This window comes from Odocoileus virginianus, chromosome 29 (assembly GCF_023699985.2).
Source record: "Odocoileus virginianus isolate 20LAN1187 ecotype Illinois chromosome 29, Ovbor_1.2, whole genome shotgun sequence".
Classification (NCBI taxonomy): Eukaryota; Metazoa; Chordata; class Mammalia; order Artiodactyla; family Cervidae; genus Odocoileus; species Odocoileus virginianus.
Genome location: NC_069702.1, coordinates 11,115,885 through 11,132,172, shown reverse-complemented (window position 1 = coordinate 11,132,172; position 16,288 = coordinate 11,115,885). Strand labels below are relative to the sequence as shown.

At 40.8% G+C, this 16,288-nt stretch overlaps 1 protein-coding gene across 1 annotated transcript in view; it reads right to left on the bottom strand.

Moving 5' to 3' along the window:
• The window catches only part of CLNK (cytokine dependent hematopoietic cell linker), a 204,393-nt gene that overhangs the window by 172,668 nt on the left and 15,437 nt on the right, over window positions 1-16,288 (bottom strand). The window contains exon 2 of the mRNA XM_070458116.1: window positions 15,706-15,758. Coding sequence (XP_070314217.1) covers window positions 15,706-15,758 — 53 coding nt within the window. The remainder of the gene's footprint in view (window positions 1-15,705; window positions 15,759-16,288) is intronic.

Sequence of the window (16,288 nt, the reverse complement as noted above, 5' to 3'; positions counted from 1 at the left end):
ACAGATTAGCCTGACATGTTGCAGTCCATGGGGTTGCAAAGAGTTGACTGAAAAGTTGCAAAGACATGACTGAACGACTAGACTGAATGCCCTTACTTTCAGCTCTCAAATAAGGGAGATTTGGTCTTATGGGGAGGACAGAACCAGCAGTCTTCATTGGCTTAGAAGGAAGCAGGTTTTCCAGACATCACTAAGTATTCTCATCCAAGGAATGCATTTCTTGTGTGTACCTGGCAAACTCCTGAAAGTGAAAGTGTTAGTTGCTCTATCCTGTCTGACTCTTCGTAACACCATGGACAGTAGCCTGCCAGGCTCTTCTGTCTGTGAAATTCTGCAGGCAAGAATCCTGGGGTGGGTGGCCATTTCCTCCTCCAGGGTATTTCCCTAACTCAGGGATTGAAACCCAGGTCTCCTGCATTGTAGGCGGATTGTTTACCGCTGTGCTGCCAGGGACTTGTCTTCAATACAAGCTCTGAAGAAAACTTCCTGTGAGTCTCACGTAAGTCTCTGCAGCTCTGCACCTCTCACTCACCCCTCTGGGGTGGATGCAGGTGCCCTTACTTCTGTGCTCCTGCACTTTCATCTGGCATGTAATATACGTTACTGTTTAGAAACCCCTTGCTCACAGATCCATTGTTCTATTGGCTCCACTGGATTGTTAAATGTGGGACTGAGACATCTCCCTCTATTTGTCCCTAACAGCCAGCACAGAGCCTTGCACATAGGAAATAAATGGATGAATGGATGCACAAATGAATATAGATACTGGATTGAATTAACATATGGATGAAGAAAGAAGAGAATAGAGGACTGAATCAATTAAAGTCTTAATTTAGACACTGCTAACTGGCCTTATTTCAGTAACTGAATTATAAAGAGACAATTAGCTATATCTACATATGCATGTAGGCTTCCAGGTGGCTTGGTGGTAAAGAATCTTCCTGCCAAGCTGGAGACATGGGTTTGATCCCTGGATGGGAAAATACCCTGGAGAAGGAAATGGCAACCCACTCCTGTATTCTTGCCTGGGAAATCCCATGGACAGAGGAGCCTATAAAAGTTGGATATGACAGCTACTAAACAACATATGCATATATCGCTTGAATACACTTATAGTTAAACTTATATCAACATTATGTACCTACTACATAAAGTTAAAAATCACTGTGCTCCCACATGCAGAGACCACTACCAACATTTTAGTATACATTCTTCCAGAATTTTCTGAATCTAAAATCTAAAATGTTATAGCAGGAGTGCCATTTTTGGCCACTTTTACTTTTTTTTAATGCCTTTCTGATTTATCTTTGTGTGTTATATGAATGTGTTCCTATTTTACAATTAGAGGAAATACATTTTTTAAAATGCTGTTTCTTATGTTAAAAAAGCTAGTACAATTTAGAGTTTCTTTTAAATTGAGACCATAACTGATGAGAATAGCTAAAATCTATGAAGGTTTAAACCATGTTCAAGATAATGTTGTAGGCACTCATATGTTAAGTCATCTAGTAATCAGGACAATGTAATAAAATAATAATATAATTATTATATTGATGATAAAATAATTATATTAATTATTATTTACATTGCATAGATTAAGAAACTGAGGTAGTAACCTGTCCAAGGTCACACAACTGATAAGTTATCAAAGATGACTAAGAGGAAAGAGATGCCTAGTACTGGTGTCTTTACATACTTTATTTATTTAATCCCTCTTTTTATTACATTGTTGTTGTTTAGTCACTAAATCAAGCCCAACTCTTTGTGACCCCATGGACTGTAGCCCACCAGGCTCCTCTGTCTCTGGCACTTTCCAGGCAAGAATACCGGAGTGGGTTGCCATTTCCTTCTGCAGGGTGTCTTCCTGGCCCAGGGGTCGAACCCGGGTCTCCTGCAGTGGCAGGTGGATTCTTTGAGCCACTGGGGATGCCTTTTATTACATTAGATGGAGTATTAATATCTCCTACTGATCTTGGGCCCTGTGGGACAGAAAAATGACTTGAGCAGTCCAGCCTTCTAGTCTTAAGAACTGTCAAAGCTGGTATTAGAGCCCAAACTCCACAACCTTTCCTTCACAGCATTAAGGTCATTCATGTATTTTGGATTTATTTAATGCTATCTTTATTTGTTTGCTCATTTATGCATACAAGGATTAACTGGTAGTACATATATAGACCTATTAATATAGGCACGTAACAAGCAATAATTGCTTTGCACAGACTTCTATCTGATACTGTTTCTCCTTTTTAATATATAATGCAGGCCTAGAATCCTCTATCTCTGATGAGTACATGGAATGAGATGCTGTATACAAATATGGATGACACAAAGTCTGGCAAGTAGTAAGAACTTAATTCATGTTCATTGAATGAGCATTTGCAAAGCTGTGATGAATCATATTGAGTAAAGAACACATCAAACCCAGGGATGTGTTACTTTATATAAAAATAAGAGCATCATTGATCAAACTGAAAACATGGAAATTCTTTTATTCTATTTTTAATTAAAAATTTACCAAAATGTAATTAAAACATTGAATTCCATAGGATGAAAGGAAGAAATTTATTTCTTGTGGCATAATGAACAAGATACTCTGACTAAAACTTCTATAGAAAATAGTTAAAAAAATTTTTTTTTTTTTTGCAATTGATTGCTGGCAACAGTAAGAACTGCTCTGAGAGAGCTCAGATTTAAATGAAGTGAGAACTCAGAGATGGAAACAGAACACTGAAAACAGCCCTCTCCTTGATGGTGTTGCTAAAACGGGGGTGGGGGGATGGGTTTTGATTTTTACGGCCTCATAGAACACAGAGGATTTGAAATATCGAGAATTGAAGATATTCTGTGCTCAGGGACTAGTAGCAAACCCCGCCCCCAGATAAGTGTTACTGGTAGTGGCTCAGTCATGCCTGACTCTTCGCAAGTCCACCAGGCTCCTCTGTCCATGGGACACAAAATCCATGTGTCCAAAATGAGACAAATAAATAAGTTTCACTAGGTTCATCATAGTGAAACTGCAGAAAACCAAAGACAAAGAGAAGACCCTCGAAGCATCCAGATGGAAAAGAAATATTACCTCCAAAAAAGTGACAATTATACCGATAATTAATTTTTCAGTCACAGCAGCGGTTGGAAGCAGAGTGTAGAAAAACAACTTTATAGTTCAGAGGGAAAATAACTGTCAATCTGGAATTTTTGTCCAATGAAGATATCATTTTAAGAATGAGGGAAAAGTAAAGACATTTTAATATTCTTATTAGGGGCCTTGACATGAAAGAAAATTCCAAATTGTGCTCTAGTAGGAGGAAGTGATCTTCACAAGAATGTTTGAGAAATAAAAAGAAAAAATTGACCAAATATTGTGTTAAATATTTGGATAAATATTCTAAAGCATGGACTGTTTAAAACAATACTACAGTCTTAAGGACTGACTCATTGGAAAAGTCCCTGATGCTGGGAAAGATTGAAAGCAGGATAAGAAGGGGACAACAGAGGATGAGATGGTTGGATGGCATCACCAACTCATTGGACATGAGTTTGAGTCAGCTCAGGGAGTTGGTGATGGACAGGGAAGCCTGGAGTGCTGCAGTCCATGGGGTCGCAAAGCGTTGGACACAACTGAGCAACTGAACTGAACTGAACAGTTTCAAGGGGTTAACAAATAATATAGAATTAAAATACATGACTGCAGTAGCATATAAGTTGTGAATGGATGATTAGAAATAAAGTATTGGAAAATGCATATATTATTCTAAAAAAGGGTTAAATAATCTTGAAAATGAGTGTTAGTTGCTCAGTCATGTCCATCTGAGCCATTTCTTCCTCCAGGAGATCTTGCTGACTCAAGGATTGAGTTGCAGGCAGATTCATTACCAGCTGAGCCATCCGGGAAGTTCCTTAGATATTTGTAATTTAATTATATATTAAAAATATCTAAGGAGATCACAGAAAGAGAATTATAAGTCATATCTAATAAAATAGTAGAGGCATAATGGAGTGAGAAAAAAATATATACACACATACATGCACATGTGCATATAAAACCAGAAAAAAGAAAAACTGAAGACCAAAAAGAAAACAAAAAACAAAGAAAAAAGGACAGGTAAATGGAAAGACAGTATAAAATGTACAAATAAATTCAGAAATTATATGAATTATAAGTTGGATACATTCTTTATTTAAAGTCAATTTTATTTTATTAGATCAAGCAAATCACAAAACATTTACTTCAGCTTTATTGACTATGCCAAAGCCTTTGACTGTGTGGATCACAACAAACTATGGAAAATTCTTCAAGAGATGGGGATACCAGACCACCTTACTTGCCTCCTGAGAAAGCTGTATGCAGGTCAAGAAGCAACAGTTAGAACTGAACATGGAACAACAGACTGGTTCCAAATTGGGAAAAGAGTACTTCAAGGCTGTATATTGTTACCCTGCTTATTTAGCTTATATACAGAGTGCATCATGCAAAATGCTGGGCTGGATGAAGCACAAGCTGGAATCAAGATTGCCGGGAGAAATATCAATAACCTCAGATATGCAGATAACAATACCCTTATGGCAGAAAGCGAAGAAGAACTAAAGAGACTCTTGATGAAAGTGAAAGAGGAGAGTGAAAAAGTTGGCTTAAAACTCAACATTCAAAAAACTAAGATCATGGCATCTGGTCCCATCATTTCATGGCAAGTAGATGGGGAAACAATGGAAACAGTGACAGACTTTATTTTTCTGGGCTCCAAAATCACTGCAGGTGGTGATTGCAGTCATTAAATTAAAAGATGCTTGCTCCATGGAAGACAAGTTATGACCAACCTAGACATCATATTAAAAATCAGAGACATTAATTTGCCAACAAAGGGCCATCTCGTCAAGGCTATGGTTTTTCCAGCAGTCATGTACGGATGTGAGAGTCGGACTATAAAGAAAGCTGAGTGCCAAAGAATTGATGCTTTTGAACTGTGGTGTTGGAGAAGACTCTTGAGAGTCCCTTGGACTGCAAGGAGATCCAACCAGTACATCCTAAAGCAGATCAGTCACTGGAAGGATGGATGTTGAAGCTCCAATACTTTGGCCACCTCATGCGAAGAGTTGACTCAATGGAAAAGACACTGATGCTGAGAAAGATTGAAGGTAGGAAGAGAAGGGGATGACGGAGGATGAGATGGTTGGATGACATCAATGACTCGATGGAGATGAGTTTGAGTAAACTCCGGGAGTTGGTAATGGACAGGGAGGCTTGCCATGCTGTGGTCCATGGGGTCACGAAGAGTTGGACATGACTGAGCGACTGAACTGAACTGAACTGAAAACTGAAAGAATAAATATTCAAGAGCCAATTCATTGATAAAGGGCAAACTGGGGTTTGCAATTTTCTAGATACCATGAATAACTACAAAGTTACAGTAATTAGAACTTGTGTAATTGACATGGGAAAACGTGGCACAGTAGAGAATGCCAGAAAATGATCTACCTGTATAAGAAAATTTGGTTATGATGTTGCAAATACATGTAGAAGATGTAGGTAGGCTTTTTTTTTAAATTATATGTTGCTGAGTAAGTTATCTGTATGAAAAACAATTCTCCCCTTCTTCACTTTGTTGTTCAATCACTAAGTCATGTCTGACTCTTTGCAACCTCACAGACTGCAGCCTACCAAGCTCTCCTGTCCTTCGCTATCTCCTGCAGTTTGCTCAGATTCATGTCCATTAAGCTGATAATGCTACTGAACCATCTCAGCCTCCACTGTTCCCTTCTCCTTTTGCCTTCAGCCTTTCCCAGGACCAGGGTCTTTCTCACTGAGTCAGCTCTTTGTATCAGGTGACCAAAGTATTGGAGTTTCAGCTTCAGCTTCAGTGTATATTCAGGATTGATTTCCTCTAGGATTTCATGTTACACTCAACGTAATCAATTGCAGGCTGATTAAAAGCAAATTTTATGATTTTGGAATTCAATCTGGGGAACTTCTTTACTGATGTCAGATAAGAAAAGTTTTTTCAAACAATACTAAAATTGAGTAAAAAAGAAAAGTTGATGATGCTTGGCTGCTTCAAAATTATGCAAAAGAAAACATTAAATGAGAATGAAACTTAAGTCACAAACTGGGATAAGTGTACAGAATAAAGAAATAACTCACATAACTCAATATGAAAAAGACAAAAAACCTGACAGAGGACTGAGCAAGCGATTTCAACTAGTACTTTGGGCAAACAAGAAAAGCATAATGGCTAATAAGTATCTGAAATGATGCTTAACCATATCTGTGGTCAACAAAAGGCAAATTAAAACCACCTATCAGTTCGGTGAACAAGAGAACTGCCAGTATGGACGATTAATGAGATGGCATAGCCAATAGGCCACGTACACACACTTGTGGGAGTGCAAACTGGCCTGCTGACTTTGGAAACGGTGGCATGACCTGTTGGAATTTAGAGCTGTGCATACCTTGTGATCCAGAAATTTCCATCCTGGGAACATACCTTTGTATACAGATGTGTGTGTGCTTATTTGCTCAGTCATGTTTGAGTCTTTGCCACTCCATGAACCTCAGCCTGTCAGGCTCCTCTGTCCATGGAGGATTTCCCAGGAAGAATACTGAAGCGGGTTACCATTTCCTTCTCCAGGGGATCCTGCAGACCCAGGGAGTGAACCTGTGTCTCTTGTGTCTCCTGCATCGCAGGCAGATTCTTCACCTGCTGAGCCATTAGGGGCCCTTATATACAGATACTCTTGAGTATATACTCCAAGACACAAGCAAGAGTGTTTTTAGCAACACTGACAAAAGCAAAATCTGGAAAACAATCCAAATGTCTATTGATTGGACAGCAATAAATAGTATTATATGCATGTAAAAAAATCTTACATAGGCATGAACCTGAAGGAATTATGATTATCCACAATAGCAAAGGATTACTTCTGAAATGTAAGCTGGTATAGTCATAAAACAGATTGTAGAATGATGATGACTATTATGTACAGAACCCCGATTATGTTCCATTTATGTGTAAATGTCACATTATATCAATCAGCTCATTTACTGGTCACAAGACCACTACAAAGAAAGCACTGCTATCATCTTCATTTTGCAGTTGAGAAAACAGACACAGGAATGTTTATTAACACTCAAGATCTCAAAAGAGTCGGACACAACTGAGGGACATTCGCTTTAACTTTCAAGACCTCATAATGGAACCAAAGGAAACAGTTATTAAAAACCAGGAAGTCTGGGTGCACAATAGACCCTGTGGTATGATTTTTTTAACCTGAAGTTCAAAAACAAACAAAACCAAATTATTGTTAATGATATAGTCATATATTGTAAAATTAAAAATAAAAGTGACTGAATGATTAACACAAAATTCAGGACAGTTGCTCCCCAGTGTGTGAGGGGGTGGAGGTAAGGAGTTGTGATCACAGAAAAGTGAATAAAAACTGCAAAAATAATAGTAATTAAAAAAAATTGAGAACGAGTGCACATATCGACTGTTTTATTGTTCTTTATACCTTATGCATATTTTATGGCTATTCTTTTGTTCCTATTCAATATTTAAAGCAATTGCAGATAATAAAGGAAGAGAATGCCTTGCCGAAATGGCAGAAGTCTTCCTGTTTCTTCCTCAAGAAGTTTCTTGTATCTTTGCTGATAGAATCCTTAGAAACTGACCTGGCTGTAGAATTTTCATTACTCAAAGCATTTTTGTTTAAACAAACAACAATGGCACCAAATGGTAGGACAAATGCTCTAACTGCAGCCTATTTACAAACAGGGCAGGGCAGCAAACATCCATCCCTCCAACATGAGATTTTAAGCATTGCAACCAAGATTCAGGCCTTTATCCTCTTTCTGGTTATGGATTGAAGGGCCTTCGTTTCCCATTGTTAAAGAGATATGGGGATTAGAATTCCACCAGCCATCATAAATTGTCAAGAGATTCTCTCTCCAATTACTTAGATTCAATTTTGAAGCAACAAAATTCAAATTATCAGTCAATGTAACACTATCCTTTATACTAAATCCTGAATGAGCTTTTCCAGCTGCAGTGATTTCTTAAGAAAGTCTGTCCCTGCCCTTCTTCCACTGGCTACTCGGTAACTTTCCATCATTCCGGTAGCTCAGCTCAACGGCCACCTCCTCTGAGGATGTCTTTTCTAACACCAAAATACCCTTTCCCAAGATTTGGTCTCTTCCAGAATAACCAGCACCTCTTCTGTGCACCCTTAGAAATTTGCACACACGTGGAACAAAGAACTCCTCACTAGCCCTCTGCTCGCCCGCAAGGAGTTGTTTATTTACTGTCATTCTCCTCTGGAATGGATGTTTTTCCAAGTCCTACAAATATCTAAGTTGAATCCTGAATATCGAACAGCAAAGAGTCTAGCTTGTGGTAGTAACTGCAATGATGATAAAAATATCAGACAAAGGACTTTCCTGGTGGTCCAGTGGTTAAGAATCTGTTTTCTAATGCAAGGCATATGGGTTCGATCCCTGGTTCAGGATGATCCCATATGCCACAGGGCAGCGAAGCCCATGTGCCACAACTATGGAGCCCATGCCCTAGAGGCCGAGCATCACAATGATCACAATGAAGAGTACCCCTGCTTGCCACAACTAGAGAAAGCCAGTGCCCGGCAAAGAAGAACCCGAGTAGCCAAACATAAATAAAAATATATAAATAAAAAGGACAATATCTGTCTTAGTCACTTCTGGCTACCTAGGACCCTCCTCCAAAACAGCGCCTTAGAAACAATTTATTTTTTTCTCTCTTGATTTTTAGCTGGATGGGTTCCTCTCAGGTTCTATTATGCTGTTACGTTCAGAGAGTTATCTCAAAACTAGACCAAGCTGAATGCCCAAGAAGGCCTCCTGATCTTCAGCCTAGCGCCCAGTGACCCTCAGCCCCTCGCCTCTCCATGGGATCTCTCTCCCCAGGGCTTCTCCACAGATCCGAGCTCCTCACAGCCTGACGGTCATAGCATGTGACAGGGGGAAGTGGTCTTCCAAAGGGAGAAAGCAGAGTTGCCTGGCTGTTAAAGCCTCTGCCCAGACTGGGCAGCGTCCCTTCTGCCATGTGCCATTGGTCAACACTGCCACAGGCCCTCACACGCTAAGGAAGTGGAGAAATTGATTGACTTCTGAATAGGGAGTGTCCAGGTCACCTAGCACTAGAATAGGTAGGGTGGGAGATGCTATTTCTGCCATGTTTAGAAAGTACTATCTGCTACAATATCTACTGCATGCTCCCCCTGTGCCAGACACAGTGCTACACCTATTGCATACATTGTTGCTTAACTGTCTCTAAACTCCTTTTAGGTGTCAGGTGTGTGTAAAGGAGAAATGCAAGCAATTGGTAACTTGATTTTTATGGAGTATCCAACCATAAAGATATACCAGAAAAACCATATCTCTGATTTCTCTGCACCTTTATATAATAAAATACTGTGTGATTATTATAAGCTATCATTGGGGGTCAGTTTCTCCAGACACTGGCCAGACTCGTAAGTTTCCCTGGGTATGCTGGATTTGCTCATCGCAGGCAATGAAACAGAGCATTTTAACATTTGGACATAGTTAGATGAATAGAGTTTGTCAAATTTGTCTGTGGTTTGTGTTATTTTCTAGCAGTGGAAGAATGTGAAATATGAGCTGCTTAAATGATGGAAGGTTCTATGGCTATGAAAATGACTTTAGTAACATTTGAAAATATTTATAATACATTCAAGTTAAAAAAAAAAATAGGATGCATAGTTGTATGAAAAAGCCATAAAGCAAAAATCCAGTAATGTTGACTCCTTTTCAGAGGCTTGATTAGTGGTATTTTTCTTTATGTAAATATATTTTGAATTTAGCAGTGAATATATATTACTTGAATGATAACAATAAACTCAAAGATGAAAATAAGTCACAACCTTCTTTACTTTTGGTGACGTTTTTAAAGGCCACTCATACTAAGAAAAGTCCAGCCTAGGGGCTAGTTAGCAGGAGACTAAGTTTGTTCAGCTGGAAGCTTCCCAAGTGGTGGTAGGTGAGTTCAGTCAGCTAGTTCCATCCCCAGCTGGCAATTCTGCCATTAAGAGAGAAGAAAGTCTAACTTTACACCCCTGTTGCCCCATCACCACCCATCTTCATACGTCTCAGGACTAACCACACCTGCTACTCTTGTGATGGTGTCTTTGGCCGTGTCTGCAGCCTCGGTCAAACCCTCACCCTGTATCTCAGCCATGTTCTCTCACAGCTTGTAGCTTTTTAATTGCCAGCCAACCACGAAGCTGAATCCTAGCTCCGTGACTTTGATAGCACCAGTGGGCGAGCCTGGTTGCCCCGAGAGTTGGTTCGTAATTACTACTGAGTAACTGGGAAGCTAGCCACATTGATTCCCCTGCTGGATGCAAGGCTCTGATCTCAGGATGCCCAAATTGCTGCTTCTCATTTCCCCAAGGTTCAGTGGGATTTACACTTATTAATTCCTGCAAATCAAAACTCAGTTGCTCCCTGAGGTCAAAGGCAGTGGTGTTCACATGTATCAGGAAGGGAAATAATGACCTGGGGTTTATATAAGATTTTTTTTATCATTTTATCATAAAACTGATATGCCACATCTAATACATATAGAGAGAAATATTTATTGGGACTTCCTGTGTGCTAGACATTGAACTGGACCCTTTCGAAAGAAACTGATATCCATTGCCACTCAGTGATGCAGAGAGTTTCATCAGGCGAGTTTTCAAAGAGAAAATATGCCCATACAAGAAAGAGGTCATTCAGTTTGGGAATGTGTCCTTGGTGAGATATACACAGGATTATTTTCCTAATCATTGTGTAGCAGTTCAATTTGGCACAAAGATCATGGACTTTGGAGTCAGAGAGATGTGGCTTTAACTGACTCTGAACTGGGCTGTCATTCAAGGTGGCAGGTCTTACATGGTGATACGGGAAGCGTGTTTTAGGGCTGGAGCCAGTCAGCATGGCAGAGATCCTCCTGCAGATTGACTAGTAGGGTGCCTGGCCTGTAGGCCCTACTGGCCTGTAGGAATTTTCCTTTCTATCCTTTCATTTTCATAACTGGACTTCCCAGTGGCTCAGTTGGTAAAGAATCTGCCTGTGATGTGGGAGACCTGGGTTTGATCCCTGGGTTGGAAAGATTCCCTGGAGGAGGACATGGCAACCCACTCCAGTATTCTTCCTTGGGAAATCCCATAGACAGAGGAGCCTGGCAGGCTACACTCCATGGGGTGGCAAAGAGTTGGGCACAACTGAGTGACTAACACTTTCACTTTTCACAGGTTCTAATAAAGATTATGTGTGCATGCTGAAGAAGAAAAGAGAGTCTTAATTCTATCTCTTAGAGCTATTACTAATGGGGTTAAAACCATATGTGGAACCTTGAATTCCATACCATTAAGACTCTCTCTTTTAGAGACAAACATTTTTTAGTCATCAAAACTCATTCCAAAATAGACATGAGAGACAAGTTCCCTAAAGTATGAAAAAAAAAAAATGGTAAGTTTTGTTAGATGATTTGATTGAGCCTGTATTCTTATGTAATACTAGACTATCACAGAATAATTGTATTACCTGTGATAAGCCACCCAATGTCGCATGCTGGGGACCACAGTGAAACAGGCTATTACTCCTAGAGTATAAAGTATTAAGTTAGATCTCAGCAATAAAACTGCCTCATAAAACTTTATAGGTAACCAGTGATATGTCCAAAGCCAAGGTCAAGATAAAACAAACCACCAGATAAAATACAGATGCACCATTTGCTTTCTAAATTTCTTAGGGCTAGCAATTCAAGATATTTTGGAATTCAGAAAAGTAGTATTGTGCATGTACTGAATACTATGTAATATTTCCAGTAAGCTCTGGAGCAACAGGTGGTCATTAAACACGAAGTGTGTGGGTTTTCACACTAAGTGGGATAAATGAAAAACATCCATAACTTCACCTCATCGAGGGTTAAATTTTGTTCTCATGCTAGTTACCAAAATTTTCAATATTTGGAAGCCTCTTGACTTTGTAATTATGGCTACGGGATTGTGCATTTTCAACACAAGCCTTAAAACACTCTGTTTTTGAGGAGGACTTACTAATGTGGGACAATGATTATAACATAAAACAGTATTATTGAATGAATAACTGAAAACAATACAAGTTTTAAAAGTAGACTAGCTGAAATTTCCAAATATTACACAAGACATAGAACAATGAGAAGAATTGGTAACAAAACACAATTATTTCTGGGTCCTAGGATAACTGGTGATTTTTGTTTTCCCCTTGGTACATTTGTATATTTTCTGAAATTTCCAAGGGAACTAGGAATCATTTTAAGGGTGATCAAAGTGAGTTTACTCAGCTCATTTCAAAGGGGACATATTGGGGGTGCTTATTCCCTCATCAGTCCCTGATCTGAATGTCTGAGTTCCCAAAGGAGCTGGGCCAGGGAGGGCATTTTCTTACTGGAAAGTCCTAGAAGCGATCACTCTAATGGTCTCTTCCAGAACACCCAGAGCCGCAGCACCAGTTCTTATCTGTTCTGTCCAGGATGACGGAGAGATACTGGAAACCAAATCGAAACTCCTGTGTCCAGCCCCAAGGGTGTCACGAGCAGCGGGCCGGTGTGGTCAGTTACTCTAACTCCTCCGGTTTGCTCCAAGGAATGAGGCTTTATGTAGCTTGATTGATAACTAAGGAGGCCAGTTGCAGAGACAGTAAATGTAGAATAGCTTGTTAACTTCAGCAGCAATTTTGAATCAGGACAGTTGGACTCTGTAGCATTTGTGGAGCGTTCCCATCACTTTCAACCTAATACTAAGATGCTTTGCTTAATGTACGGCTAATGCTCTTGCGGGCAGGGGCTAGACCTTATTCATCTTCACAAGGGAGGTGCCTAGCTCAGTGCCCAGCATAGTGTACACTATTGAGTAAATTTTTTTTTTAACTTTTAATTTTATACTGGAGTACCGCCGATTAGCAATGTTGTGATAGTTTCAGGAGAGCAGTGAAGTGACTCAGTCATAGATACACATGTAACCTCTCTCCCACAAACTACTCATCTAAACTGCCACCCGGCACTGATTGGAGTTCCCTGTGCCAAATAGCAGATTGCCCATTTTAAATACAGCAGAGTGTACATGTCCTTCCCAAAGGAACCTCATGTTAAATAGCAGAATAGCAATATGAAGCTTAAATTTACCATCTCAACCATTCTAAGTATACTGCCCAGTTGTGGTAAGTATATTCACATTATTGTGCAACCAAACTTCACATTTTCACTTTATTTTGGCAAAGGAAACTCTACATACATTTAACAGCTACATATTTGCCCTGCCCCAGTCACTGGCAATGGCCGTTCTACCTTCTACAAGGAGCTCAGCCCAGTGTCCTGTGACAACCTGGGGGGGGGATGGTGGGGAAGATGGGAGAAGGGTTCAGGAGGGAAGGGCATATGTATACCTGTGGCTGACTCGTGTTGATGTGTGGCAGAGGCCGACACAATATTGTAGAGCGATTGTCCTCCAATAATTGTATTTTGTTCTATACTTCTCAAAAACAAATGAGCCAAAAAAATAAACTCACTGAAGGAATTTTAAAAAAGGGAAAGAAACTGACACTAGATGGATGATGTTTGAAGAGATTATGTTAAGTGAAATAAGCAATAAAAAGCAAGTACAGTAAATGCTTTTGACCCAGATGATATATTTGAAGGGGAAAATGTGTGCATATATTTGCACTGTGTGTGTACCCATATGTGTGTGCAGGTGCATAAATATATAATCTGTTTCTATATCATCCTTTCATTTATGTTTATTCATTCTTTCTCTGTAAAAATGCCCAGTGGATCAGAGTAAATAGCCATAGTTACAAAGGCCATTTAGAATTTCACGTTAGCAAATCAGAATTCTAGATTATGGAACTGTAAGATACCTTAGACCAGAATTTTGCAAGCTTAGCTGCAGGTTAGACTCAGCTGTGCATTAAAGAACAGCTCACTGTTCAGGTATTCTGATTTCTTTGGTCTGGGGAAAGTCACTGAAATTTTGTTTGGAGCTTCCTTGATGATTCTAATGGTCAGTCAGATTTAAAATCTACTGCCTTGAACTAACTGGGTTAATGATTTTCACAGAGGAAGGCATGCTCTCTCCAAGGTATAGCAGAACAAAATCTTGTGTGTATGTACAATGCATATATTTGTGTGTGTGTGTGTGTGTGTGTGTGTGTGTGTGTGTGTGTGGAGGGGGAGAGAAGAGAATTTCCATTTTACACTCATGTAACATCTGATACGTAACTGCCTTCCCTGAGTTGACGAATATTGGAGATGCTTCTGCAGGGTACTGCAATGGAGACAGCGCTGTGAACCATCTCTCTACAGTCAGATGCTGCTGAGACTTTAACGAGGCTCTACAAATCAACTGGGGATCCTGCGGAAGTACAGATGCAGATTCACCATCCTCAGAGGAGAAAACTCATGCTTATGAAGTTATGATGATTTGATTTGTTTTCTGGTCTGTGTATTGGCAGCTTCACATCCTATATGGCTCTAGAGCTGAACTCAAAAAACTACCCTTCGGGAAGGTTGATGAGAGCAACTGCTGAAGGACCAAGATCTGGCTAAAAACAAAGCCACCTCAAGTCATGAAATGGAGATAGCTCTCCTATTGAGGAAGGAGATTCTTGGCACAGGGCAGAACTGCAGAGAGAAACAGAAGCAAGAACTAAAGGGGAGGGATTCACAACCTCCAAGCCAGATAGAAATGGGTAGCAAATATTGCTGAGACTGTCGAAGTAACCCCACTTTGCCCTCCAAACAGGGGCCTAAGTCTCTTGTTGGGCTGTGTTTCTGTGTCACCCTGATGTCAACCACGTGCCCAGCGCCCACCTGTGATACCTAGGCATCACCTGGTTACCATGGGCTACCCCTGGGCAGTCTTCCTCCCCAGGCCGGATCCTTCTTCCCAGAGGAAGGGTTAGCATCCAGGGAGTTATTAACAGGTGAAACTTCCTGAATATTGTGCAGCTATAAAACAGCGGGCGAGGCGAGGGGTTGATACCAGGTCTGCCTGACTCTGTCATCCTTGTTGCTTCTCACACAACGACTGCTCTTTTCACACAGAGGAGAAAACCAGTGCTGCCTCTCCAAATGGCAAAATAAAGCCCATAAATATACAAGTAGGTTGTGCTTAAAATCAGGGCACCCAATTTTCTCAATTTAAAGGCCTTTTGTTTTTCATCAAAAATATTTCTTACACTTTGGAGGCCTGCTGTCTTTTTACTATACTCACAGACGTCCGAAATGGGAGGAATTTTTGCTGATTCAGATACACATTTAGACAGTATCCTAAACCAGCCGCAGCGCCCGCCCTGGGTGTTCCGCAGACAGAAAGTTGGATTCCAGGCTCTCTGCTGTGGGAATAAGTGTGCGCACTGCTGTTCTCTCAATTCTCATTTCACACCCTGGTGGGAGGTGGATGGGTGGTATTTCTGGGTGCCCTCCTGCCATCCCGATGCTGGGTATCTAGTCTCTGCCTGACCCCACATCCCCGACTGTGCTGGGGGAGAAGAAGGAACCTCCTGCAGAAATCACTGAGCACCCACACATCCTCAAACTGGCCTTTCCACCTGGGCACACTGCATCCTCCCCGTGGCTCTCCTCCAGCCCCACGCAGGAGACGCGAGATGCGCGCTCAGGGCGACCTCGCGATACTTACGGTCTGTTCATCTTTCTTGGCACCCGGCAAAGGAGAGGGATCTTCAACTCAGCCTGTGGAAACAAAAGCAAGCTCATTACTGGGCCTTCCCCATCATGTTCTAATTCTAGTGAACAGGCTCCTGTCGCTTCCTGTTAAAACGGGATACAGGTGGCAGCTTAGAGGAAACGACAGAGAGAGAATCAATCCAGGTTGATAATTGGTTTATTTCAGGAGGGGATGGGGGAGAGGACGTCTTCCCTGACATGCTGTCCTCTTTCTGTCAGCATTCATCCAATCTGCCCCCTGGGGAGCTGGGCAAACCTATCCCGAGCAAGCCTGGTTTTCCCTGACGTGCCATTGCGTGCTTCCCCTGGGCACCCAGGGCGCATTAGCCGGAGCTCTGCTCTGGGGAGCCCATGTGCGTGCAGAAAAAGGATGCTTTTCCTTTCAGAGTGTGACTTCGCCATGAAATATTTATTGGGAGTTACATTTACATTTATAGACTGCTTCACATAGGACACCACATTTTATTTGTGGCTTGTATTTTCTTGCGTTGGAGAGATCATTAGTCCCACTTAGCACATAAATCAGCAGCAGAGAC